This window comes from Perognathus longimembris, chromosome 28, assembly GCF_023159225.1.
Source record: "Perognathus longimembris pacificus isolate PPM17 chromosome 28, ASM2315922v1, whole genome shotgun sequence".
Lineage (NCBI taxonomy): Eukaryota > Metazoa > Chordata > Mammalia > Rodentia > Heteromyidae > Perognathus > Perognathus longimembris.
The window spans coordinates 105,705,737-105,732,925 of NC_063188.1; the positions used below are offsets into that span (position 1 = coordinate 105,705,737).

The window sequence follows — 27,189 nt, forward strand, 5'->3', positions numbered from 1 at the left end:
TGACCTCAGAACTGTGGGAAAGAACAATGTTGAAGGGTTTTTTTTTTCCAGAAAAATTGAGCTCTATGCTTCTTAATCTCTTTTGGAAATATTTTAAAATAAGAATTCTTATTTTTCCAATTTTTGACATATTTTATTTATGAAATGTTCCCATATCTGGGTATATTCAGAGGTGTTAAAGAATGAATGAATTTAGAACTTAGTTATAATGCTTATATTTTCCAGATATAAAAATCAAAACTCAAGGAAATGCAGTCAAGTTGTAAATAAACAAAACCAAAACAATGCATAAATCACTACATAATATCTAAATTATAAGCCTCTCTTGTTATAAAATATTATAAACACCTTGTAATGATAAATTAAATTATAAAAACAACTGTCATTTAAAATGAAAGCATCACAAGAATTCAATTTAATTAATAATTTTCCTCTTATACCATTTTTTGCTAAATCAAAATTGAAGTAAACCAAATGGATAAAAGAAAAACTTCTACTTCTGTGACGTCAAACTAGAAAAAATAAAAACCTCTTCCATTTGCTTTTCATTGAACAATGAAAATATCCACCATCTTTGGCATGTGCACTCTATAATTCTATAATCTTCTTTATCTCCACATAAACAATTTGAAATCAGTAGACAGAAAGTGTAAACAAGTGGGAATTTAAAAATTCTGAGATATGAAATTTCAGCCTCTTTTTGGAAAGTCTAAAACTTAAAACATCCTGGAAATGTGCTTAAAAGGCATATTTTATATTGACCTTTAGGCTTGATTTTGAGGGACACCCTCAAAATACAAACCAAATATTTTGGTATAGTCATTAAGTCTGGCATGCATTCTTATGGAGATTCATGATAGTCAAGACTATCATTTGCTCTTGTATTCACTTTCAGTCATAGTTCCACTGAAGACGAGATAGGGATGGTGTTAATCTTTGCCACTAGTATGATTTGTGAAACAGAGCACCAACAAGTGAAATTCTGAAACATGGAAAGCAACAAGTAATTTAAGATGCTTCAATCAGTGGCCAACTGAAAAAAATGCTAAAATAAGATGAGCTCTACTTGTCACTTCCATTTTACAATAAGCAGACCAAAATTATTTGCACACTGAACTGTTCACTTAGAATGTTTCTCAAGGGCTTAGCATAAGTTTTAAGTAAAACCTACCTTTAAAGTTTGGCCTGATTCGTGCATCATATCCTGATGTCCTTCCCATTAATTTATCCAAAAAATCTGAAGGAGATAGGGTCTGTGAAGGTTGTTTTCCAGACCTGGAGTCATGGTCTTTGCAGAAAGCCTCCCTAAAGAGATCATTAACTCTTTTAGCAATAGTTCTATTTTCATCCGCTGAGAACTAATACTTAAAGACTATTTAAATAACATTTTGAGAAATATACTTGCTACTTTTCTATAGAGGACACAAATTGTACAATTACTTAGAAAGATTAATCAGAGCCCAATAAAATATATACTTGAAGTGGGGAGGAGAAAGGGGCACAAGAATGTAGTAGGGAAGGAAGTAGAATACAGGCAAGAATGCATTGTACATGCCAGAGAACTCAGAAAAATAAGGGGAGGGGTGTGTCAAAGGGGAGTAAACATTTGGAAGGGATGACACAGATCAAAATGCACTGTGTACATACATTACTTTGTTAAATGGCAAAATTTCAATACATAACCTAAAATTTAAGAAAAGTGAGGGAAGGGGTAGGGTGATAGAGGTGGGTGAGAATGTTAAAAAGGGGCAACTGATCAAGAGGCACTGGATTCATAAACTGCTCTGTTGAATGGCAACTCTTTTGTACAACTACAGGAAGAAAATAAAAATATACATTTAAATGGAAGAAAAATAGGAACACTGATCAACTGTTGAACTTGTATGTAAAGCTAACTTTAAAAGAAGTATAAATCCTGAGTCATGACTCTCAAGTTTCCAAACTTTAACCCTAAGATGTTTGAAATGAAATTACATATATATGTTGAAGATTTTATTTATATATAAAAATTGAAGCTATTTATTTACAGAATTATTAGAGATGTGGAGGTGACAAGTTTTGAAACTGATGTAATGATATAAAACTATGTTCCTATACTTTAAGAATATTGTAGGACTGCATCTTTAAATGTAAGTCTTCTATCACTTTATATATTTCTATGTAAGAAATATATAAAAAGATGGAGTAACAAAGTGGGCAGTGCAATCAATTATTTCTCACATACATATACATATTTTCTCACCTGCCAGATTCTATTCCAGTTATCAGCTATTAGTATTTTCAATGTGGTGTCTAAAAGAGAACTTTTACTTAGAATTTTAACATAATTTTAAAATAGGTCAATAATGAGCATATCTATTGTTTTTATTGTTTGTTATCAGTTATTATTTGTTTGTGAGTATTCAAATTGTTGATCCTCCAATAAAGTATTAATGAAAATAAACTTCAAAATCACTGCTCTTTCTGTATTATCAAAACACAAAAAGTTGATTTGCCATATTTTCATATCTGTGTTCAAGTAATAAAGAGCTTATGAGAAGATCATATTGGGTTTATAGGAAAATTAATTCTTTCACAGACATAGTGGTTGACTGAGTATCACTAAAGTATAATTTTATGAGCATTGTTTTCAACAGTTTAACACTTGTTAATTCTGACACTAAGATAATGCCACATTATTGTCAGATTTTCAAAGAAAAGGCTTGAAATACAAGTGCCAGAATGATATAAGCGTTTACATTGATATAGTTATCAAGAAATACTCACATTCCCATATGCAGATTCATCTTATGAATCAAGTATTATTCGATTATGATGGTAGTGTGGTAGTGGGAGTGATGATGGTGATGATGATGATGATGATGATGATGATGATGATGATGATGATAGTGATGATGATTCTAAAGAAACCCAGCCTATAGTCTCTTTTAATCATAGTAGGACATGTGAATCTGAAAGAAACATAGTAGGATTTCCCCAGTATCCATAGCATTATTTCTATGTGTTCCATTTTTCTTGATTCTGTGAAAAAATGCCATAAAATTTGATAAAATCAAATGAAGAACCCTATACTTTGTTATAAGAGCATCTCCTATCTCCTTCCTGTCTTAGACGCTCTGCCTGCCATTAGATGGTTATTTCAGTTACTGATAATAAAATTGATATTTTAAGGCATCAATTGATTTGACAAATAGATAACTATGTGAACATGCAAATAAGCAAATAATGATTTCTCACTTATTTTAATTATGCACTCCCTATTTCTCATACATGCATCAATACATAGATGTCATTTTAATTAAGTATTGGTAAGCAATCAATTTCCAAAGTGACTAGAGTAGTAAAAAGATTTTAATGCTTTAAGAAAACCCATGAACCATAATCATCATAGCATGCTTCTTTCAGTTGAAGAAATATAATAGAAGTCCCAACTTGGCTAAGAATCAGGGTTCTTTTCTATTGTATATAAAATGAGCGTGCTCTATGGAAATTAATCAAATCAACTCCATATGAAAAACATTACACCCAATGTTCCCTTTAAATCACTTCCAGAAGAATTTGAAAGAACAACGATCAACCTTACATAGAAATATATAAAGAGCATGCAACTCATCAGACTACCTTTGTATCGCATTGACTGTGAAAAGGTGTGTGGAAATGCATAGAGTCTAGCTATACAACATAAAACTTGCTTTTGTGATCATTTACCACCCTCCCACCGTAATTAATCTTTTTTAATGAACAAAAGAAATCCAACTCTCTTCTCTAAAATTAAGATAGCATGATCCAGAGCACCAAGAAAACCCCAAAAAGATAATTGCATGACACTATTTCGTTCGCAACAGTTTTCATGTGGAAAATATCAGCATGCAAAGTCGTTTCACCTACCTGAAGTGGTTTGTCTCTAAGAAAAATGCAAACAAGGCTGTCAAAATGTTCACTAGCTGCCGGTTCATTCCTGTTTCTGTTGATGCTTGTGGAAAATATCCCGAAATGATTCCAGAAAGAAGCTCGAACAAAGTATCTATTTATTGTCCAGATTCAAAATCTGGCAGGAATCTAGTTTCCTTGAAAATCAAAAAGAGATTTGGGGTTGTGTAGTTTGCTGAGAAAAAACAAAAAGTGCCAGTCCTGGGCATCATGGTCAGGTCAAACCGAGGCTCAGGACCATCAGTTAGCCCAGGAAAGACAAAGCCTCAGAACTGATGAATCCCCCAGCAGCTTTTCCTGGATAATAAAAATGCTGCTACCTTAATCGCATCACCATGCAAAGGGGGCTGGTGACAATACCATGCTGGAAGTCGGGTTGCTGTGGCTTTTGTTTCATATAGCAAAGCCCTTTCTTCCCCCAAAATGTTCTCTTTTTGAAAGAAGTTGTAAATGAGGGAGAGAAAAAGACTCTGAGCGCTGGAGTGTTTGAGGGGAAGAGGGAAAAAATTGCTGAGATCCTGTGCTGGAATGAGGGCTACAGAAAGAGACGGAGACGTGATCTTACCCAGCCTATAAATTTCAGCACTCGGACAGCTCCTAGCTCTGAAGTGCGCATGTTTCCCTTTTCGGTAGCTTGGGGCGGGGGTCGGGGAGAAACATTCTAGAGGGGACGTGCCTGCTGTTCAAAGGCTGCGAGTGCCTGGCCCTAGTGAAAGGGGTGCGATGACAATAGAGGGGAACAGAGGTCAGGGAGCAGAGGGAGGGTGAGAAAGTCTGGGGTCTGTGCTCCTGGCAATGTTAGTCTGCGGGTGGTTGGGCGGGACGGGAGTTTGAAAGCAGAAAAGAGAGGGGAATAAGGTTTAGCCATGAGGAAAGAAAGCTGCGGAAATAGGGGACATGATTCGGAGTACTGAGATCTTAATAGGGGTGTGGGGAGCTCACTCTGTGTCAGTGGAAGCCGCAGGCAAAAGAGGAGTCCTGTGCTGAAGTACAGGACATTTATTTGGCATAGAGAAAGAATCGCGTGTGCAGAAAACGGATCGTGAGGATCAATCATGTACTTGAACATCCCTTTCCGTCTTCCTCCCTTTTTAAATGTTCCCGTTCGATTTTAACCGCCTGTTCTCAAAGGATCCCTCTTCCTGGGAACCAGGGATAGCCCCTTACCCTAAGCTTTCTTCAGTGGCTCAACATCCTTGGGACTCTTTTTCTCTTCAAGTCACATATATGTAGAGGAGTAGAGACGGAAAAGACGGCGAGCCAGCAGGGGGCAGCAGTAATCTTTTCCTCCCTTGGTTAAAGGTTAGAACTGGGCTCCAGGTTAACAATGGAGCAAGAAAAAGTGCGTCTGAGATTTTCATCTGCCCATCCCAGATGTTAATCACCTGCAAGGATCATGTAACAACATGTAGAATTTCTATATTGGCTAGAGAGTCTGCAAATACCCTGAAAGTTTATGTGTCGAGTGCAGAAGTGTGACAGGTAACATTGCCAGCTCAAATGTGGAGAAACAGTAAATATTTCAGCACCAATAGTTAGCAGCTTTGGAAAAGAGAGGATGAAAAAATGCTTGTCCTACCATGGGTGGGATGAGTAGTTCACTTTTGTCTGTAAATGTAGTTTGATAGTCATCTGTACATTTCATTGCAAAGCTTAATTTTAAAACAGAATAACATCATTAATTTTGGTTCCATAAACCAACTTGTCCTTGGATGAGTTTATATAACATAGCAGAGTAACAAAGATTCTGTTTCTTAAAAAATTATACGTGTATGTCTGTTCTGAGAAAAATATGCATGGTCTTTTCATGTTTTAATATAACTTCTTTGAAGATCCTGTTGGAACGCAAAGTCTTTTGCCACAGATCTGAGTGGGGCCTGAGATTTCTAACAAGTTCTTAACTCAAGTTGATGCTGACAGTCTAGAGATCACACTTTGAATAGCAAGTTCTAGATGCCCCTTTGTCACCAACGATTTGAGATGAAATACAAAAGTTGAAGTGTTTTGCTTACATACAAAATCAATCCTTTGAATGTATAGATTTTTTTTTATTTCTCAAAGCCTAAAAAATATGATGCATTTTTTTAAAGCACAGAATGTTACAAAGTGAGACATTTTTGGCCTGCAGCTTCAAATCTGCTCACTGCCAAATTCATCCACATGGACACTCTAGAAACGATTTTATCCCTACCATCCTGACTTAAATAGTAAAATTAATTGCTAGAAATATATTTCTTCAATTGATGCTAAATGGAAAAATAATAGGAGCTTCCCCCATAATATTTTTCCAAAAAGTAAACATATAGAAGTAGAAGAAAATTAATTGCCACAAATTTAAGATTGTAATGATATTTAAAACAATATAGTCTTTTAGTATTTCTAATCATTTTTTTCAACAACGAAGCCATGTTATTAGCTACATGTAAGGTAATTTGAAACAAAGGGCGATTCTGAAGAACAGCGTGCAATCACAGCGTTATATTATTTTAGATAAGATGTGCTCTAGCCTCTTCATTTACTTCTCAGCTCTTCTTCAGTTTGGATTCCAGCCCTGTCAATCCATACAAACAGACCTCATTAAGTCTGACAATGAATTCCCTGTAACTGAGGCCAAAGAATGTTTTCTACTTTCAATTTACTTGACATTTCTATGGTACCTATGTCACTGGCCTCTCCTTTCTTAAAATATTTTCCTCTTGTGACACAGTGAACTCCCAGTTAGCCTCCTATTCTATTATTTCAAGAAGGAATTTCTTGACCATAAAAACACTAACGATTCTCCCTATTATAGGCTGCCTTAATACTTTGCAACCTGCATTCGTGAAGCACATCTCTGCTACATATTGTGTGTGTGTTTGTGTGTGTGTGTGTGTGGTTATTTGCTTTGTGTTATAATTTGGATCTCAAATGTTCCTCAAAGGTTTATGCATTGAGGTCCTGGTTCCTAGTATAGCAATATTCTGCCTCAAAACAATCCCCCAGTGATGAGGCCAAACAACTATGAACTAAAACCTTCAAATTAATGAGCCCAAATAAGTCTTTTCTCTTTAAGTTGATTCTCTCTGGTATTCAGCAGCAGAAACCGAAATCTGAATTCACACTTAGATAATTAGCTTGGAAATGAACAGGGATAGCAGTCTCAGCCCACTGTTGTAGCCTTATCTGTTTAGTGGTAATGACAATCGTCACTGCTGGATTGGTGGTAACAAGGAATTTTAAATATACACCCAGAAATGTCGCTTAAACAAATAAATCAGGCATTTATGTATGGTTCACAAATAGATCATTCAAAAATTACTTATTGGGAAATTAATGAGTTAAAACTCTGCTTATTTGAAAAGAAACCAAATGTATTGGTTCAGCAGTCTATATCATGAGTGAAAACCAAAGTAGAAGACGATGAATCTGCTCAAGTGGTAGAGTGCTAGCCTTGAGCAAAAAGAAGCCAGGGACTATGAATTGGATGTACTTGATTCAAGTTCTACCTCTTACATTCAGTTAATCTCTCTGATCTTTAGTCTCATAAGATGTAAAATGCAGATAGTATTGTTACATACAAAATTTCTATGTAAAATTCTGTTGAACTTCTCAGGAAATCTTAGTTGAGCAAGTGTTTTAGACTCTGTGTTTTTTTTTGGGGGGGGTTGCTTGTCCTGGGGTTTAAAATCAAAAACTAGCTCCTTTTGCTCAGGTCCAGCACTCTGCCACTTGAGCACAGCTCTACTTCTGTTTTTTTGGTGGTTAATTGAAGATAAGCATCTCATGGTCTTTCCTGCCCTGGCTAACTTTAAACTGTGACCCTCAAATCACAGCCTCCTGAGTAGGTAGGATTACTGGTGTAACCCATGGGCACTAGGATTGTTTTAGAATCTTAATTTCAGTTCCTGGTATTTACTGATGGTTAAAATTTATGTTTTGTCTTTGTTTCTTGAACAATTCTACTTTTAAAGGCAGTAAGTCATAAGAACTTTGAAAAGGCCTTATTTGCAATGCAAAGGAAATCCTAAACCTAATCCTCAAATGCTTCTAACTCACTAAATTACAGTTGATTGAAGCATATGACACCTTTATTTAAACTTTTGTCCAAAAAGAAGATTTTGACCTATGTAATGATGTTATAAGGATCAGTGCACAATACTCTGTTTATATTATGCTACATTTAAATTGTAAATAGTTATCAAGAAATAGAAATATTCCTTATAAAGATCACTATCATGTATTGACAAAGAAGCTGTAAGAGCATCTAATATCTACATGATACTTGTTAGTCTTTGAAGCCCATGCTACGTGGAAGAACAACAATTGATATAAAATTTTTAATGAGGATTCTAAAGTTCATGTAAGTTGATCAATTTTCCTTGGTCCACATGATGAAGTGACAGATACTTTCTATATTTACTACCAAGTGACAAATGCTTTCTTTACTACCACAATGAACAGAATAATTTCTCATCATTTGTGATTGATGTTATGTTTCATATTACTAGTTGCTTACTCTATATCCACAACTGTTTTTAATAATTATGTTCTGATTCCATTGTAGTCAGTTCCCTTTAGTGATAGAATTTTGGTCACTATTACGTTAATATATACACACATATATACACAAATGTCATGAATGGAAAACTTTTATTAAAAATGTTGAGCACAATTCTTAAAGGAAAGAATGAGAAGATTTCTAATATATAAATATCCTACACCAGGATTCCTAGTAAACTCTTATGAATCTTAATATGTAAAGATAGTCCATTTCAAATACAGACATTATTCCCTCCATTTGGTACAATTTGGTTAAGGTTAAGAAATCACCTATTAGCTCATAATTGGCACACACTGAGGCAAATTCGAGAAGGCAAGAAGTTGTTCTATCAAATCTTTAATTATCAGGAGATGTTTCCCCACAGAGAAAAATAAAACCAACTTCAAGTTAGTGAAATGCTGTTGAATTACAGGAGAGACTCACCCACAAAGAGACTGTCTTTTCACTATATGGCCTTACATTAGAATATATTTCCAGGGAAGACAACCCTCTGACATGAGGAAGTCTGATCACTGTGATATCCATTAAACTATGTTGCTCATGAGATCACTATTAGTGATTATCATTCCTTACCTACATATGATATTGCATATAGATGGACAGGTAGATGAGAAATGATTTATTAAAGAGATTGGTGCATGTGATTATAGAAATTAGGAAGGCCCACATCAGGAGAGAGGCTATCTGAAAGCTAAAGGTCCTGATAAGCAGGTAGCATGTCTCAACTCAACTCTGAAAGCTTCCGAACAAGAGAAGACAATGGTGTAACTCTCAGTTCAAGACTGACAACCTGAAAACCTAAGTAATATAAGTGTGGGAGTGCAAAGCTGACTGTATTGAGTTCTGATGTTGAAGGACAAGAAAATTCCCAGCTCATTGGACAATGCCCACCACATTGAGAGCAGAATTTTCCCATTCAATCTGCTGACTCACATACTCTTTCAGAAATGCTCTCATAGCACTCCCAGAAATAACATTTTGCCAATCTCTAGGTATGTCTTACCATCCAATTTGATAAGCCAGCACAAATTAGGGATCAGGTAGAGAATCTTTCCCTCAGACTGCAACTTCTAAGGTATCACTTCAGACTTCACACTAGCTCTTCGCTTTCATAGTCATTCACTGGCCCATGTATCCTTTATTTCCTTCACAACTGGTTATATTGGAAATGAAAGGTAGGTTTCAAGCCCATTTTGTAGATTAGCTAAATTGTTGGGATGACAGGAATAAAAAAAAGAAGGAAAGTGAAAATGGAATTATAGTTCCTGTATGTTGATATGTGCATGCTGTTCCAAGCATAAAATATTAACCAATATAAGTCTATTTTCAATGGACGGCATTATGCATAAAGCAAGAATATCTAAAGAGCTGATGCTACTCTGTTTATTTCTCTCCTCATTATTTTGCAGAATGCAGGGAGATACCCAGCATACTATAATGCAGGCTTCAAGGCTGGAAATGCTAAATGTAAAATCATTGCTTTTCCAGGATGTTTGTCTAGAGAATTTTTTGATTAAATAACTTGAAAGCCATCTAAAGACTAGAATATTTATTATTATTATTAGTGTTCAATGTTCATAGACCACAATTTACCCAACACACCAAATAATTTCTTTCCCAGCAATGATTCATTCATGACACATGATTGCATCTCTGCTGGTTAAAGTGAGAAATGCAGTATTTCTTTTCATTAACAACAGGAGGACATATAGTCATTTGGAGAACAAATTAAATTTCATTTGATTGTTAGAAAAATTCCTTCTTTGCTACAATTATAAAGATGAATATAATTAATAATAGAAAGATTGTTGCAGTATCACGTGTGTTCGAATTGGTTAAGTTTGGTTCTACCACTAACATGAAAACAGCTGTGACTTCACTTTCATTATATAATATTTGAGGGGGGTAAATTCTTTTTATTTCTTCTTTGTTGTCAAAATGAAGTACAGAGGTGTTACAGTTTCATATATAAGGCAAATATATTACTTATCCAACTTGTTACCTCCTCCCGCATTTTTCCCCCAACTCCCCCTTCCCCAGTTCCCCCACCCCCGTGAGTTTTATGGTTGGTGGTTGGTTTACACCAATTGGTTTTGTAAGTATTGCTATTGAATTGGTTTGTCGTTTTATCATTTGTCTCTCATTTTTGGTATTCCCTTTCCCTTCCCTAGTTCTACTACACATCTATACAGTATTCGGGGTACTAAGATCAGTTACAGTAATAGCAGGAGCAAAACCACAGGAAGAGAATACGAGAGAACAAAAGGTATGATTTGTGGCCAAAAGGGAACCCTACTACATTGTTGGTGAGAACACAAACTTGTTCAACCACTCTGAAAAGCAGTGTGGAGGTTCCTCAGAAGGCTAAACATAGAGCTCCCGTATGACCCAGCAGTCCCATTTTTGGGCATCTACCCAAGAAAGACCATACTAAAGCCACCAGCACAACTATGTTCACTGCAGCTCAATTTGTCTTGGCTAAAATATGGAACCAACCCAGATGCCCCTCAGCAGATGAGTGGATCAAGAAAATACATATACATATACATATACATATACATATACATATACATATACATATACATATATATATATACATATATCACAGAATTATATGCCAATATCAGAAAGAATGATACTGCCCCATCCGTTAGGAAATGGAAGACCTTGGAAAAAAATCATACTAAGTGAAGTGACCCAGACCCAAAGAAACATAAATACTATGGTTTCCTTCATAGGGAATAATTAGTACATCTCTAGGCTAGACATAACATAAGAGCTCAAATAGCTATGCCCCTATGAACACATAAGACAATGCTAAGTGAAATGAAGTCCATATTATGGAAATAAGTGGTAAGTTCTTATTTCAATTTTTTGTCAGTGACTTCAGTAATGTCTTTTTGTACCCTCAAAATTCATTTTCTGGATGGCCTTGGATGCATAATGCTAAACAGAAGCTGATTTTGGCAAAGAATGAATTCTCTGAATTTGAATACTAACAATAGTTGAATATAGGCATGTAAGTTATCACTTAGCAGCTGAAGTATAGTTACATTCATTATGGTCAATGCAGACATTTTTATTATCATGAAACATAATGTAGGTCCTAGCTGGTTGAAGCATTTGACACCAACATTCTTGTTGACCACCCACTCAACAATAATCAATTGTTTACTATAAAGCAAAGTAAAGTATATTTCTTTAAGAAGAGGCAAAGTACTGTTTCTGTCCTCCAATGACCTATGATCTATGTGCAAAGTGATGAAAAATAAATGTAAATGTGGAGTTCTAGGTCAGGGTATTGTTGGGGAAAATTATCTTACTGGTTATGCAAAGAGCTTTAAAATGTGCTTTTTTCTATATATTCTTCATAGTCTAAACTTTGACTCATAACCTACCAATTTACAAAATCAATCTTGTTAGTTACCCAAATATATTACTGATCAAAGGATATTCTAGCTCTATAATACCCAAGAACCTGACATATAAGGCAGAATAAATATAGGTAGTGAGTGAGTTGCCAAGCAGCCCATATTGACCTAAGTAGTATTTAAGCTTCCTGGATGTATACTGGAATGTTTCATGACCAGGATAGGGCCATGGCTCAAGGGATAGAGTACCTGCCTAGTAAGCACAGCCTTGAGTTAAAATCCCAGTTTTGAAAACATATAGTTGTCTGTGGTAGAAAATTTAATGATAAGCATGCCATGTGAATAACAGAATATGATAAAACCCATCTTTAAAAATTGCAAGCAAGTTTTGTAAGGGATTATGGGAAATAAAGAAGAGTAATGAAGGAAGTGAATATGATCAAAGTACATGATCTGCTTGCAATCATCAAGAAAACAGTAAAAAATTCTGGTGAGTTTATAGGAAGAATGAAACCCTTATAGAGTATTGGTAGGAATGTTAACTAGTATAACCACTATGAAATTCACTATGGAGTTTAAAAACAGATTTACCTTAAGACTCTACCATACCCCTCCTGAGCAACATATTTCTAAAATGCTGTATTATCTTCCAATTCAAGTAACAAAGATTGGACAGAGACAAAACATCTTACCATAGAACATCCAAATTTCATGGATAAAAATGTATATTTTTAAAGGATGGATGAAATTTCCCTGAACTAACTGAAATTCTCAGAGACTTAATCTAAGAAAGCATGAATTCAGGGTAAAATACAAATGCAAAAGGCAGAATGCCTTTGAGCATATTTTGATTCCAGATACTTAGTTTCTGTTTTAGTGGTACCATTAGACGTCAGGAGTATGAGAGAAAGATGATAACCTAGGCACACTGGGAAGTCTATTTGGGGGTGGGGGTGCAAGTCATGCAGTGTGCTACAAAAGGAGAGATAGCAATGGAACAAGCTCATTTAAAGCTTGATTCTAAATGGATGTAGAACATATGAGAATTTCTAACCACAGGAAAATGCTGTAAAGGTTTGTGATCTTAATTGACACTGACTCTATAATACAAACACTTCAAGCAGTAATTTATTTAAAGTTGTTATAAGTTGATGATTGCAAGTGTCTCTGGTAGAAGAAACAATAATCTATTTGGGTGATACAAATTTCTACACATACCTGAAGGTTTTACTTCATTTAGTGTTATGGTAGATACGAGCTGCAAGTGCAAATCATTGAACGAGTAACATAATGAAGAAGCCATAAGAGCCTGGAGAAGCAATGAATAATAAAATAGAGAAGCCACATTTTGAAAGATCCATTTGAGAGTCTTTATTAAAAGGCCAATGACTGCGTGGTGGACTCCTGTCTCAAAGAATACCCTTAACACTGTTAGGAAACTGAGCCATGAAAGCTGGAAAGAAAGAACAAAAACAATAGCAACAACCAATTCAGTTCTAATGAAGAGCTGAAGTGGAATACCATGGTGACCTGAGATGAGCCAGGAGAGAGGAGACAGGACAGGAACACCGACACACATGGCATGGCGTAGTGGCATCTGAGCTGGTCTTGGCCTAAATAGGGTCAGGTCAGGGGGCCGGGTCACAGCAAACTCAGTCCAGGCACTGGACTGACAAATTTAGTAACCCAAGTAAGCCAAGTACCCACTCCTGCTTCAAGGTATTCAGGCAGGCCCATCAGCTGGTAGGTGGGGGGGGCCTTACCTTCCCCCACCATGAAGACAAAATGCCAGACCATACCATCCACCATGAGGCCAAGATGGCACCAGCCAGACCTGATCTCCTTCCTTCAAGAGAAAGATACTCATATCCATCATGCATTAGAATTATCAGATTTATAATAAAGGTAATCAACCTGTTTAGCAATTACAATGGAAAATGAGGAAGACATAATTGATTCACAAATGTAAACAAAAAGAATCTCTCAAGAAATGAAAAATGGGGCTGGGGATATAGCCTAGTGGCAAGAGTGCCTGCCTCGGATACACGAGGCCCTAGGTTCGATTCCCCAGCACCATATATACAGAAAACGGCCAGAAGCGGCGCTGTGGCTCAAGTGGCAGAGTGCTAGCCTTGAGCGGGAAGAAGCCAGGGACAGTGCTCAGGCCCTGAGTCCAAGGCCCAGGACTGGCCAAAAAAAAAAAAAAGAAATGAAAAATGTAAAATTAAGCTTCTAGAAGTCAGTGAACGATTTGAATAGCATACTAAATTTAACTAATAACATGACTTGGACAATCGAGTGAAAGTCTTATTCAGAATGTAGCACACAGAAACAAAGAATTTGAAAACATGAGAGCAGTTAAGAAACATGTAATTGACATGGAGGATATAGAGGGAGAGGTCTTAATCATGTCAATTAGGAGTTTTCTGCCATAAAGGACTTTTTCTCGGAAACATTGTTTCTTAGGGAAACACAGTGTGAACGTTTTTTTGTTCATTTCTTTGTACTTCCAAAAAAGAAAGGAAAAACAGAAAAAATGAAAACAAATCTCCTGCCCCTCCCCGTCCCCCAAAGCAGAGCAGGTATGTAAATACTTCTGGAACAGGGCAGTTGATTCAGGCGCCCTCTTGACTCCTGGTGTATGGGCCAGTGCCAAGTCTGAACCTCTGCTACCTCAGCTTGTGTCAAGGTTGTTATCATGCAAATTCTGTACCAAGAATTGTTATTTTTCATTGGTCAAAAAAAGGAAATAATAGACTTTAGGAGAAGTGATTTTTACAGAGATAACAACTAAAATTGTTTTCAGAATTGATAAAAATGGATACAAATTTGGAATCCCAATGAAATTCAGGCCAGATAAAAACATGCTACAGTTAAATGCACTGATACTCAAAATCCAAAGACCAAGAAAAGACCTTGAGATCAGATAGAAATCAATTTAAAAATACTATGTGGAAATAACTGAACAGCTAAATTTTCAGCAATATGAACAGGACAAGAAGGTATAAAATAACCTACACAATATACTTAGGGGACTACACCTGCAAACCTTGGATCATGTATCTGCAAACTTATTGTACAAAACAAAAACAAGTATGAAATAAGTGTATTTTCTAACAAATGAAACTGGTAACATTTACTTACAATAGAACTTCAAAGCCAGGTGCTACTATATTAGCTCACACCAATAATCCTAGCTCCTCAGGAGACTGAGATCCAGAAGATGTCAAACTCAGTCTAGGCAGAAAAGGTTCCAGTTCCAATTAACCAACAAATGGCCAAGCTGGAGGTATGGCTCAAGTGGTAGAGCACCAGCAATGCAAGGAAGTAGCATGAGCATGAGGTTGGGAATTCAAACTTATGTACTGACAAAATAATGATAGTAATAGTAGTTGTGGTAGTGGTGGTGGTGGTGGTGGTGGTGGTGATAGTGGTAGTAGTAGTAGGGTAATGATGATGATAATAATAATGATAATAATAACATAATAACTTCTAGAAAGGAGTTAAAGTAAAAACACAACTAAAATAATTTAGGGAAAAAAATCCTGGAAGCAAAGAGTAAAATGTAAGAAAAGTGACTAACAAAGAAATTGCCATGCAAATGGGGAAAGCATAAACAAACATTAACGGTATATGTTAGTTTCAAACAAAAGTAGGTTTTAATGAAAAAAAGGGAAATTTTATTAAAGGAAGCCAGGAATTATATCAAAATCTATCTGATTAAAGCTCTACAGTGACACAATGAACAGAGAAGAGAAGGAGTAAAAGGCTGAAAGGGCATTCTGAGTAGCTTTTAAATGCTGAAGAGGAGAATCAATCTTTATCTTCTTTACTCCGGGCTTGACTGGAATTGATCCAATTCCAACAATGATCACCACTTTAAAAAGATGTCACCAAATACTGAGAAAAATGGGTTCTCAGAGGTTAAGATGCTAGAATTATTTCACTGTATATGAGAAGGTTAAAGGACATTGGCATTGTTGTCTTTAAGAATACAAACCAAGCCAGGATTACACCTGTAATCCCGGCTACTCAGGAGGCTGAAATCTGAGGATTGTGGTTTGAAGCCAGCCTGGGTAGGAAAGTCTGTAAGACTCTTATTTCCAATTAACCCCCACACGTGCAGGAAATGTAGCTGTGGCTCCTGTGATAGAGTGCTGGCCTTGAGCAAAAAGGCTCAGGGACAGTGCCCAGGCCCCAAATTCAAACCCCAGAAGCTGCATACATGCACAAAAAGAACACAAACTTCATCTCCTTTCAGGACAGACATATAGGAGCAACGAATGGTTGGAATTCTTGCCAAATGGCTGGTCTGTGTACCAGACAGTGAAGGAAGGGTGAAATCTCGATCAATCTAGTTTTTTTTTTTTTAATGGATGTCTTTAAAAAACCCACTCACCCCACTCTACATGTATGGCACATGATCTTAGTTGAAAATTTTGATGTATTCAGGTTTTGACTTCCTTGCTTACTGGTGTTGGAATCTTATACAGATTGTTCTCACTCTGTAAGCTCCAATTAGCACTTCAGTAGGCTAGGAGATACTACTAGCTTCCTGTTTACCATTCTCTAGTTCTAGCAAGCATGCAATCACATGAGTAGCAGGGTCATATTGACTTTAAGAGTCCGTTTTAAATTATTCTTCAATAAATACTGTTATCATAATCACAAGAGAAGAGTTATATAATAGCCTTCCTAATCATTTCCTTTATCTCTGTAAATGATTATAATTTGTATTGAATATTATATATTAAAATAAAAAGACATATTTTGAGGATGATGAATAAATGTAAAATATATGTGGATAAAGTAAACTAAGTCCTATTGTTCTTCAGATAGATTATTATCTGAATCTCTGGAAAGAAAACATAAACCAGCATTTAGGTTATTGACTTTAATAGTTTAAAGCATGTTTAATAGCCTTGACATATGAGGGACGAGGTAACAAACAGTACAAGTAATGTATCCAATGCCTAATGTATGAAACTGTAACCTCTCTGTACATCAGTTTGATAGTAAAAATTTGAAAAAAAAATAGCCATGCCAAATGACTTGGATACATTCATGTATATGAGTAATATATTGATACAAAATACAGGTCTTTAAAAAATTAAATTGTTATTATAAAGGTGATGTACAGAGAAAGGGACATGTCTTCTTAACAAAAAAAAATTAGGAGTCCAGCATGGATTCAATATAACCATGAGAATAGGTAGAGTTTTGTCTGCTTCTAGACCAGCATTTACAAAATATAATCAGCTGAATTGTACTTATTCGTCTTTTTTTCTTTTAAATAAGGCTATTTTTGTTATAGTTTGTCTTATCTTAAAGATATCGCCAAATGATTTTCAGTTTTCCAAGCTTCCATCATTTAATTAGAAAATAAGACTTTCTATTTAGTTATAGGATGTCCTAAAGAAGGAATGAATGTAATATCTACAAAATTGCATTGATACAGATGAGTAAAGTGCATATTAATAATGGATAACACACAATTTTCTTGGGTCAGTAGAAGACACATAAATATTAAAATAAAATGATATGTTTTGCTATCCATTATGCAACCTCTTATCTCCATTTTACCACCATTCTGAGCCTCTGATAATCTCTTTTATATATTGCAATCAAAATGCAGTTACACAAAAGTAGTGAGTTCTCACTAGAACGCTATGGAACAGTAGGATAATTATAATTCACAATAATTGCTTTGTACTTTATGAACAACTAGAGTAACTTAGAAGCTCCAATATTATAGTACTGATGAAAGGATAGAACTGTTCACTGTTGTTCTTTGATCAACACATATTGCTTATGTGTACTGAAAAATTACATTGTGCCCTATGAATGTGTCCAATTACAGTAATTAACAAAAGAACAGATACCGCTACTGATCCTCTAGCACATAATGATATTAAATTCAGTCTTATTATGAACTTTAGCCCCTTTGATTCTGTTATGTTAAATTGACCCATTAAACCTAGAAGGATATCCTTTCACCATGGAATTCCATGTCCTGGTACTTTGACATATTGCTACTTTTCACTCCTGTCAGTCCAGTAGCTTCTTATCAGCAAGGACCAGTGGCTCTATGATACTTTGTTTTCTTTCTGTTTGTCCCTCCAGTTTCCCTGTCCTTCCTTCATTTTGCTCTATGCCACTGGAGGCTGATGTTTATATACAGAAAAAATTAGGTTTCGTTGACATCTGGATTCCAGTGGAGTCTATGAAATTAAACTACGTAATTAAAAGGAAACAATAGACATTTTTAGTTGCCATTGTAGCTGTTTTTATAGTATCTTTCCCTTTTGTCGCGTTTGTTAGCTTGTTTGTATTTGGGAGGAAGACAAAGGTGGAAGAAAGATGAAAAAGTACAACACTGATACTCGCTAGACACTATGTGGAAAATGAACTGGATATCTTTTGGGTGGGGATGGGTGGGAAAGACTGGGAGAAAATGATGTAAGGGGAGGCATGGTTCAAAAAGAATTGTCCTTGTTACTCATAACCTGATTTGTGTCACTGTAACCCCTTTGTATATAAACTCTACAATAACAATTTTTAGAAAAGTGTGACCAACATAAGAATTAGAAAGTAAGGAGAAGTTGGGGGTATTTATTCAGTGGCTCCTTTTCAAATGAGCAGAAATTTTGTGGTGGCTTTCATTTTCTCTTTGAGGCAACAGTTCCTGAGAAGCAACTCTCTGTTAAAGCTACAGCTCTTTTCTTGGTTTTGGCAATAGCATTCTGGTCCCAAATTTTCAGGCCTATTATGTTAGCAGCATCATGCTATTGTAGCTACCTGAGTGTTTTGCCACTTGTCATTTGTTTCCCTTTAGTTCTGATCAAAACTCTTTGTAAATTGTCCTTCTGTCCAATTATTCCATTTAAGTTCATCCTTACTTTCCAGCCAGGATCTTTTCCTATATAAGCCTATATTGCCCAAATTCAAACTCTTCTCTCTAACCTTTACAGTTTTTTTCTTCTTCTTCTTTTTGCTGTTTTTCACTTCTTTTGTAAACTGTAAACCAATACTATTTTTCCTATTCTACATCATTTCTAGCACACATTTCATCTGCTCTGACTACTATGACTTTGCACTGTATTTTTTGTTATTTACTTAGATCAAGACATATTGCACCTAAAGATGATATGAAAATCATTTCTAATAGCTAGAAAACCAATGAGAGACACCAGATAAATGCTGGGTTTGAGTTTTTAATTCATGTTTCTTTATTTGCTTGTCTTTTTTTCCAACCTCTCAATTTCTTTTGATCTTGACTCATCAGTAATTTTCTTCATCCATATTTTTCATCAGTATTTTTCTCCTGGTCCCATTCCTTTAAGTCCCAGGTCCCTCTTTATAAAACTACTAAATGGGATTATTGATGACAAATTAAATGATTTTGAGTTCAGGACCCTGAAAGCCCTTTGCCTCTTCAATACAACTAAGTCTGAATCATCTACCCTTTAGGGTATAACACAGACCTTAGCTCTTATTTTTGTCTGATCAAAGTAAAGGGGTCAATTTACTTTGAAAGTGTCATCATTTTTACCTGAATTAAACACTGTTGTGTTCTACTACTGTATTAAAAAATAGTCACATGAAGAATTCTTAAGGACCAACATGGTAACCGTAAGTCTAGAATGGATTTTTTTTTTTTTTTTTTTTTGGCCAGTCCTGGGCCTTGGACTCAGGGCCTGAGCACTGTCCCTGGCTTCTTCCCGCTCAAGGCTAGCACTCTGCCACTTGAACCACAGCGCCTCTTCTGGCCGTTTTCTGTATATGTGGTGCTGGGGAATCGATCCTAGAGCCTCCTGTATCTGAGGCAGGCACTCTTGCCACTAGGCTATATCCCCAGCCCCTAGAATGGATTTTTTAGAAACAGATTATACGTTCACTTTATCCCCCAGTTTATCACAATAAAGTCTTACTTTGCGCCCTCAAGAGCCAAGTAAGGTTCATCAAGACAAGGACAGAACACATTTGATACATGAAAATAGTAAAAGCATCCAATATTATCTTTCTAGTCGGAAGTGTAAAAGGCACCTCTTTATAGAAGAGCAAGAGAAGTGAAGGGTAGCAGTGCCACTGAGACCTGGAAGTTGTGTGGTTCTGATCAGACACACTGGTACCACTCAAATTGTGCAAGTGGTGGTAGTTCATCTCTCGTGTCATATTTTCAATAGGCTATGATAGAGTGTGAGCTCTAGAGTTGGAAAGTTTTGTGTTTAAATACCATTTGCCACTGACAAGGAGTAGCTATCCTAAACTGAACTGATAATAGGAGCTGATGTTGAAATTCATTTATTTATTCAACATACATTTTACAAAGTATCTATTAGGCTCTAGGCCCTATTCTAGGCATAGCAGGTATTAAAAAAAGAATTAATAGAAAATTCCTATCTTCATAGGATTTACCATGACTTTGCAAAAACTGGGTTTCTCAGCCATTAACTGACCCTTAAAGAGCTAAGTGGCACATTGCCAGTCTTGTGTCCATAGGCAATCATGCAAAATGCACTAATTAAATGTCTCCATAATGACTGTGTGCTTCAGGAATGGCCCAGTGCCAATGCCTTGAAAAGTCTGCTCCAAATGCCACTCTTGTCCTGCAGCTAATGGATAAAGTGACCACAGCATACACTTAGAATTGATTGTTTTCTTTAGATTTAATCAGGCACTGCTCTCCTCCTCCTCTGAAAATGTTAATGCTTGCTTTCCACTACAGCCACTATACCTTAACAGAAAAAGAATTAAATTTTCCCCTCTGACTTTTAATTATTCCCTGACAGCTTTGAGAAATGGCATGAGTAACACAAATCAGAAATGCCAGTTGGCTTCAGAATGCATCCTGTGTGCTTTTGAAGCAGATTTTCAGAGTTATGTTTTGAACAAATGTTAACGTTAATTTGCGTTTCCTTAACAGCCACCAACAGATGAGCTGAGGAAGAAAGGAGTCTTTTATAAATGTAAGGATGTGATGGGGACTTTCAGGATTCTCAAGACCATGAGGACAATTGGCAAATAATAAAGAATGATGAATACTGAAAGTTTCTTAAAAGTATCTTTCGAGGTGATATGTGCTAAACTGTATGTCAGATGCTTTCTCAAGTGAGGTCCTATCTACAGCAGTGATTCTCAATGTATCTGTGGGGACTACCTCTTTTCAAAAAAAAAAAAGATTTCCAATCTAGAAGTTTCTAAGTACTAACTTGGAATGCCTGCAATTTTTTTAAAAATCAAAGAGCAGCCAACAATGGCTTCTGTAGTACACTTTGAAAGCGAGGCAAAAGAGAAGAGCCACAAAAAAAGATTCTTAGTGTTATGTATAGTGTTGCCCAAGGTTTGTCATAAATATCCTTTATTATATTGAGGAATATTCTGTGTATTACACAGCTTCTCCAGAGCGTGTAGCATAAAAGGATGCTGCATCTTGTCAAAGACTTTTTCTGTACCTATTGAGACAGTTGTGTGCTTTTTACCTTTACTTCTGTTGATGTGTTGTATTATATTTATTGATTTGCGTATATTGAACTAGCCTTGCATCTCTGGGATCATCCCATTTGATTGCAGTATATGACTTTTTTGGTTAGTTGTTGAATCTAGTTGGCCAGTATTTTATTAAGAAGTTTTGCATCTATGTTAATAAAAAAGGTCTGCTATGATCCAGAAATTTCACTCTTGGGCATTTATCCAAAAGATTACAAATTAGGACACAGTAAGGCTATCTCTAAAACCTAGTGTCTTTGAAAATAAAATTTTCAGAGCTGAGTGCTGGTGGCCCATGCCACTAATCCTAGCTATGTGGGAGACTGAGACCTGGAGGATCACTGTTCAAAGCCAGAGTGGGCAGAAAAGTCTGTGAGACTTCAACTGCAAAATACCCAGCAAAATGCTGGGCTTGAGGCATGGTTTATGTGGTACAATGTATGTAGCCATGAGCAACCAGGCTGAGTGAAAGCATGGGCTCTGAATGCCCAGCCTGGTATTGGAAAAAATATGTTTGTTTTTTTTATAGGTCTCCTCTCCTGGCTTCAACTTACCAACTCTGCTTTATCTGGTTTATGTGTTCCTTTCTGGGTAATATTTCATTTGAACTAAGAGCTCTGCTTCTTTGAAAGGAAGAAAATAGAAAAGACTGAAACTCATGGCACTCGTTCCAAATAAACAGTTTGAGGATGTGGAAACTAAAATTCCTAGAGATGAAAAGACTTTCAGAAGATCCATGGCAAGGTATATATGATCTAAGGTTCATCCTTAACTCCCTGTCCTGTGTCTAACATTCTCTCCGCATTGGCTGCATCCTTTCATCTTCTGTAGAACAGATCTTTTCCTATTCAGAAGATGCCATGTCTTGGCTCAGTATTACACAGCATTAAGACAACCAATTATCCTTTTTTTTTCTCCAGGAGTGAGGGTTGCAAGCCTTTGAATGCTAAAAGAAAAAAGTTTCAAACCAGGATGGGTGATGACTCTACCAAAAAGCCCCCAGAACTTTCCCTCTGATTTTGCTCTTGGATAAATATTCATGTCATTTTAGATTTCTGACTCAAAAAGTGCTTCAACCCTTAAGAGCACAATATTCCAGAATAGCTTGCTAAGTTATCCTTCCCGACCCCTGAGCTTCTAACGTACACCTGTGAAGACAGATTTTATATGCTTCATTATCTCTGTCCTAGACAGTACTCTCTATCCAATCTTGATTTATTTCCTCTGAAATCTGATAACATGTCATCTTTGACATATTACTAAGGGTCACTTGCCATTCAAGTGAATTGCCATTACTGCCAGATACCTTACTACTTACTCAGTTCTTCCCAACTTCTATTCTATTCTGGAAGCTTCTAGATCCTAGTTCAGAAGTTTTTCAAAGCTTCTTTTTTTTTTTTTGCCATTCCTGGGCCTTGAACTCAGGGCCTGAGCACTGTCCCTGGCTTCCTTTTGCTCAAGGCTAGCACTCTGCCACTTGAGCCACAGCACTGCTTCTGGCCATTTTCAATATATGTGGTACTGAGGAATCGAACCTAGGGTTTCATGTATATGAAGCAAGCACTCTTGCCACTAGGCCATATTCCCAGCCCCTCAAAGCTTCTTTCCATCATATTTTTTGTATTTATCGCTAAAAGCTTTTGAGACTATCATGTCTTGTCTGCTGAAAGTTACCTATATATTGTCCTCCCTTACAGTTCATGAACTTAGTATCCCAACCTAACAGAGTGGCAAGGGATATTTTTAACTGTATCTACTAACTAGTTAGAAAGAATTCCTTTGGATCACTGCTGATCAGTATGCATAAACAATTCTCATAATTTCATCTTCTTATTCTAATTTTATAGTTATTATTAAGGTGGTGTGCAGAGGGGTTATCATTTTGTAAGTCAGGTAACAAGTGTATTTCTTTTTTTGTACAGTGTCATCCCTTCCTTCCCCTTCCCCTCAGTTTCTTCCTCTCGTTTGTACCCACAAATCATAATTTTTTCTTAAGAAGACCTACTGCATATCATTTAAAGAGGTATTTGTTGAGTGACCTAAGTACAACATTTTAGCATCTCATTTGGAAAGAACTCTGCCAAGTGCTTTTGTTACTTCACTCAGCATTTGGCCTGTAGGACAGCCCGGTGGCCTTTGCTCTGTTCATCTGCCCACTCAAATCTATTCTAGGCTTACTGCATAGATTCTCATCTGAACAATTTTTTTTCAGAGTTCCAGACATGATTTTTTTCAAAAACAAAAACAAACTGTGCTTAGCTCAAATCTGTGTCTTTCCTACTCTCTCCAGCCACAGACTTAACTGCTCAAGGGATGTTATTACAAACAGAAAATGGCATTGAAATTCATGCCACACAGTGTTCAAGTTCAACTATCATGTGAAAGATCATGGTGCTTTTGTTCCTATTCAGTAAACACTGAATTATACGTCTTGGCCTCCTTTGTTTTTGTTTCTTTAGAGGGAGAAAACATCACTTTACTTCCTTCCAACCTTGTGAATAGTAAGCTAGACACTAGTGATGTTGGAAACATACTGTAGGGATGAAAATATTAACGGAGCTGGGGATATGGCCTAGTGGCAAGAGTACTTGCCTCGTATACATGAAGCCCTGGGTTCAATTCCCCAGTACCACATATACAGAAAACGGCCAGAAGTGGCGCTGTGGCTCAAGTGGCAGAGTGCTAGCCTTGAGGAAAAAGAAGCCAGGGACAGTGCTCAGACCCTGAGTCCAAGGCCCAGGACTGGCAAAAAAAAGAAAATATTAATGAATGGATTTCCGATAGACGCAAATTCAGTGGAAGAATAACTATAGGAGGGAGGTGAGAAGGGTCTTGCTAGTTTTGGAGATTAATTTAGGATTCATCTTGAAACACATTAGATAGCAACATCTTTTCCCACAGATAAAGAAATTGAAAGGCAGGAAATCAGAGTGGTGGTTCTGCACTCTGGATGCGCATTAAATCAAGTCTAGAATTTTTAATAAATGGAGACCTGGCACCTACTTATAGTTAGAGACCATCTGATTGGTCGGGAAGGAAGTCTGACTTCGATGTTTTTTTAAATCCTTTCAAGTGGTTTTCTTTCACAGTTTAAAACTGAGCATTCCTGTTTTAGTATTAAGTGACAGGACAAGTTCTTACCACTCCTGAACAGAGTGCATACTGCCATCTTGCAGAATACCGACTTTTGGCATGGAATAAAGCCCTGAAAGGGGAGATAAAACCATCCTGAAGAGGGAGAATATTAAATCCAGAGACAATTGGAATTAAGGATGAACCCTAGTCCCATCTCAGTCAAGTACAAGCATTTAATTGTAGACAGAGTACACACAAGGACATGCTGACATACTACATAACTCAGTTTGGACTTCTCTAGGATCGATCTCCTCTGGTTGTGATGCCTACTGGAAGGCTAAACCACTCTGTAAGTGGAGTGACCACAGAGCTCCTCCAAGAAACATATGCTTGGATCCGCTTCCTCTCCAGATCATTAAAGGCCTCAGATTATACATGATGACTCTGTAGGTCCACAGATCACTCATTGTTCCATCTTACCACCCTAGACACCCCTTTCAGACAGTAATCATCGCTGAAGAAACTGCCTCATTCTGCAGTGATCTAATGCAGCGTGTGACATACAATCCATCTTTATTATTTGAGAAATTTTCCTACTTGCTGACATTTATTTGTAATCTCAAAATCAGTACAAATAGGACTTTGGTGGACATGTGCAGAGCAAAAAAAAAATCTTCGGTTTCCCAGTATGCATGTGCACTCTCAGCTGTTGTGGAACAAGGTGACACTCTGCCTTCTTTCAGTTCTTAGGCTATAAATAAACATCCTTTAGTGGGACTATTTGATGGTGTTTTTTACATTTTTGTGCTATGTTGTTGGATTCATTGTTTAAAATGGCCCCCAAGGGCTGGCAGTTTTCTGAGTGGTAGAGGACATGCCCTAGCATGCATGATGCCCTTGGGTTCCAAACTCAGTCCCAACATATAATCAAATGACATCCAGTTGTAGTGCTAAAGTACTGCCTACTGGTCCTGAGTCAAAAATGCTGTGACAGCCTAGTGCTGGTGGCTCACTCCTGTAATCCTAGCTACACAGAAGGCAGAGATCAGCAGATGGCAGAAAAGTTCGAGAGCCTCCAAACTAACCAGCAAAAAGCCAGGCTGGAAGCATAGCTTAAATGGTAGAGTGCCAACCAACCAACAATGCAGAGAGCTTAAGGCTATGAGATCAAACCCTGGTACCAAGCAGAGCGAGAGAGCGAGAGCAAGAGTGAGAGAGAGAGAGAGCGAGAGAGAGAGGACAGAAAAGAAGACTAACTTAAGGGATCCAGTGGGAGGAAGATTGGGTGAATATGATTGAAGTACATATGAAAATGTTGCAATAATACCCATTTTAAAGGTGAAAAGGTAAAAAAACATAAAACTTTCTTCAAGCATGCGTAATCACATTATTGGCCATGAATTCAATGTCAGTAATCAAAATATATATTAAGTTATATGTCTTTAAACAGATACAAAGATGGTTATATATTGATCAACTGACAAAACTGTTGTGACTAGAAGTTAACGAGAATATGACTTGATTCAGTATTGTGCAATTCAGAGTTCATAGTAGTTGCATAGAACATAATCACCAGAAATAACTAGAATCAACCCTATGTAAATTCTCAGTAAATATGTGTTAAGCAAATGAGCAACTGTACATAGTTTTCATGTTTAAGATGATTTTATGTGTATTTTTATTGGAGTCTGTGGAGGATATGGAACTCAAAAGATATCAATAGTAGTTAACCTTTATTGAGTGGTAACTATGACTCAGGCCCTTTTTATATGTCTATTTTTATGTCATGGTCACAACAGTTCCATGAAGCAAGCACTTCTTTTCATTTTATACAGAAGATAACAGAAACCCAAAGAAATGAAGAACTTGATCTAAGTCTCTTAGCCAGAAGATAGAAGTGTACATTGGGTATAGGCAGATGGGTTATGGTCTAATTGTGGGCTAAAACTGTGTTTTCCCCAAATTCATATACTGAAGTCTTTACCCCTAGTAGCTCATGATGTGACTGCATTCAGCCCTAGGGTTTTAAAAAGTAATTAAGTAAAATGAAGTCATTGGAGCTGAGCCTTAGTCCAATACAACTAGTGTTCTTATAGGAATATGAAGTCAAGACACAAACACACTAAGGGAAGATAATATAAAGACACAGGGAAAAGAATGTCATTACAAGCCCAGGAGAGAGGCCTTAAAAAGAAATTAACCCGGTTGACAGCATGATCTTAAACGTCTAGTCTCTAGCACTATAAAGAAAGGCATTTCTGTGTTTTTTAAAAGCCACCTAGACTATGGTACTTTTCCACTGACTGCTGAGCAAATTAATGCAACTGTAATTGAGATGCCTGGCTGATCTATCAGATATTGAGCCACTTTCAAATCTGAATCTAGTCACTTGTTACAATCCACTAGAGATGGTTTTCTCTAGGGAGGGAGAAGTATAATTACAAATGAGGCTATGACTAAATCTGGAATTCTGGAGCTGCCTGAATGGACAGAGCAAGTGAGAAAAAGTGCTAGAAATTGGGCGAAAGCCAAGTGGAGCAAACCAGAACAAAGCACCAGGAATGGTGCCAAACCACAGAATTCCAAGCAAAGCAGGGAGTGATGGTGCTGGATTAAAAGAAGCCAAACAATCCAGCCAAGGAGGACCAGGTCAAAAAGCAAATGTTTAAAACCCAAAGCCCCAAAGCATAAGACAACAGGAAAGGGATTGTAAGGACAGCTTTGTGGATCCTTAGCTTACCTAGTCATATCATGTAACTTTAATAAAACCTGAAACTCGCTTCT

General features: G+C 36.7%; 1 protein-coding gene across 2 annotated transcripts in view; it reads right to left on the reverse strand.

The window, feature by feature from the left end:
• Positions 1-3,956, reverse strand: part of Glra2 (glycine receptor alpha 2) — a 116,808-nt gene extending 112,852 nt beyond the window's left edge. For both annotated transcript variants that reach the window (XM_048336124.1, XM_048336125.1), the window contains exons 1-2: positions 3,889-3,956; positions 1,172-1,305 (exon numbers count right to left, since the gene is read on the reverse strand). In XM_048336124.1, coding sequence (XP_048192081.1) covers positions 1,172-1,305; positions 3,889-3,956 — 202 coding nt within the window. The remainder of the gene's footprint in view (positions 1-1,171; positions 1,306-3,888) is intronic.
• Positions 3,957-27,189: the final 23,233 nt, after the last annotated feature.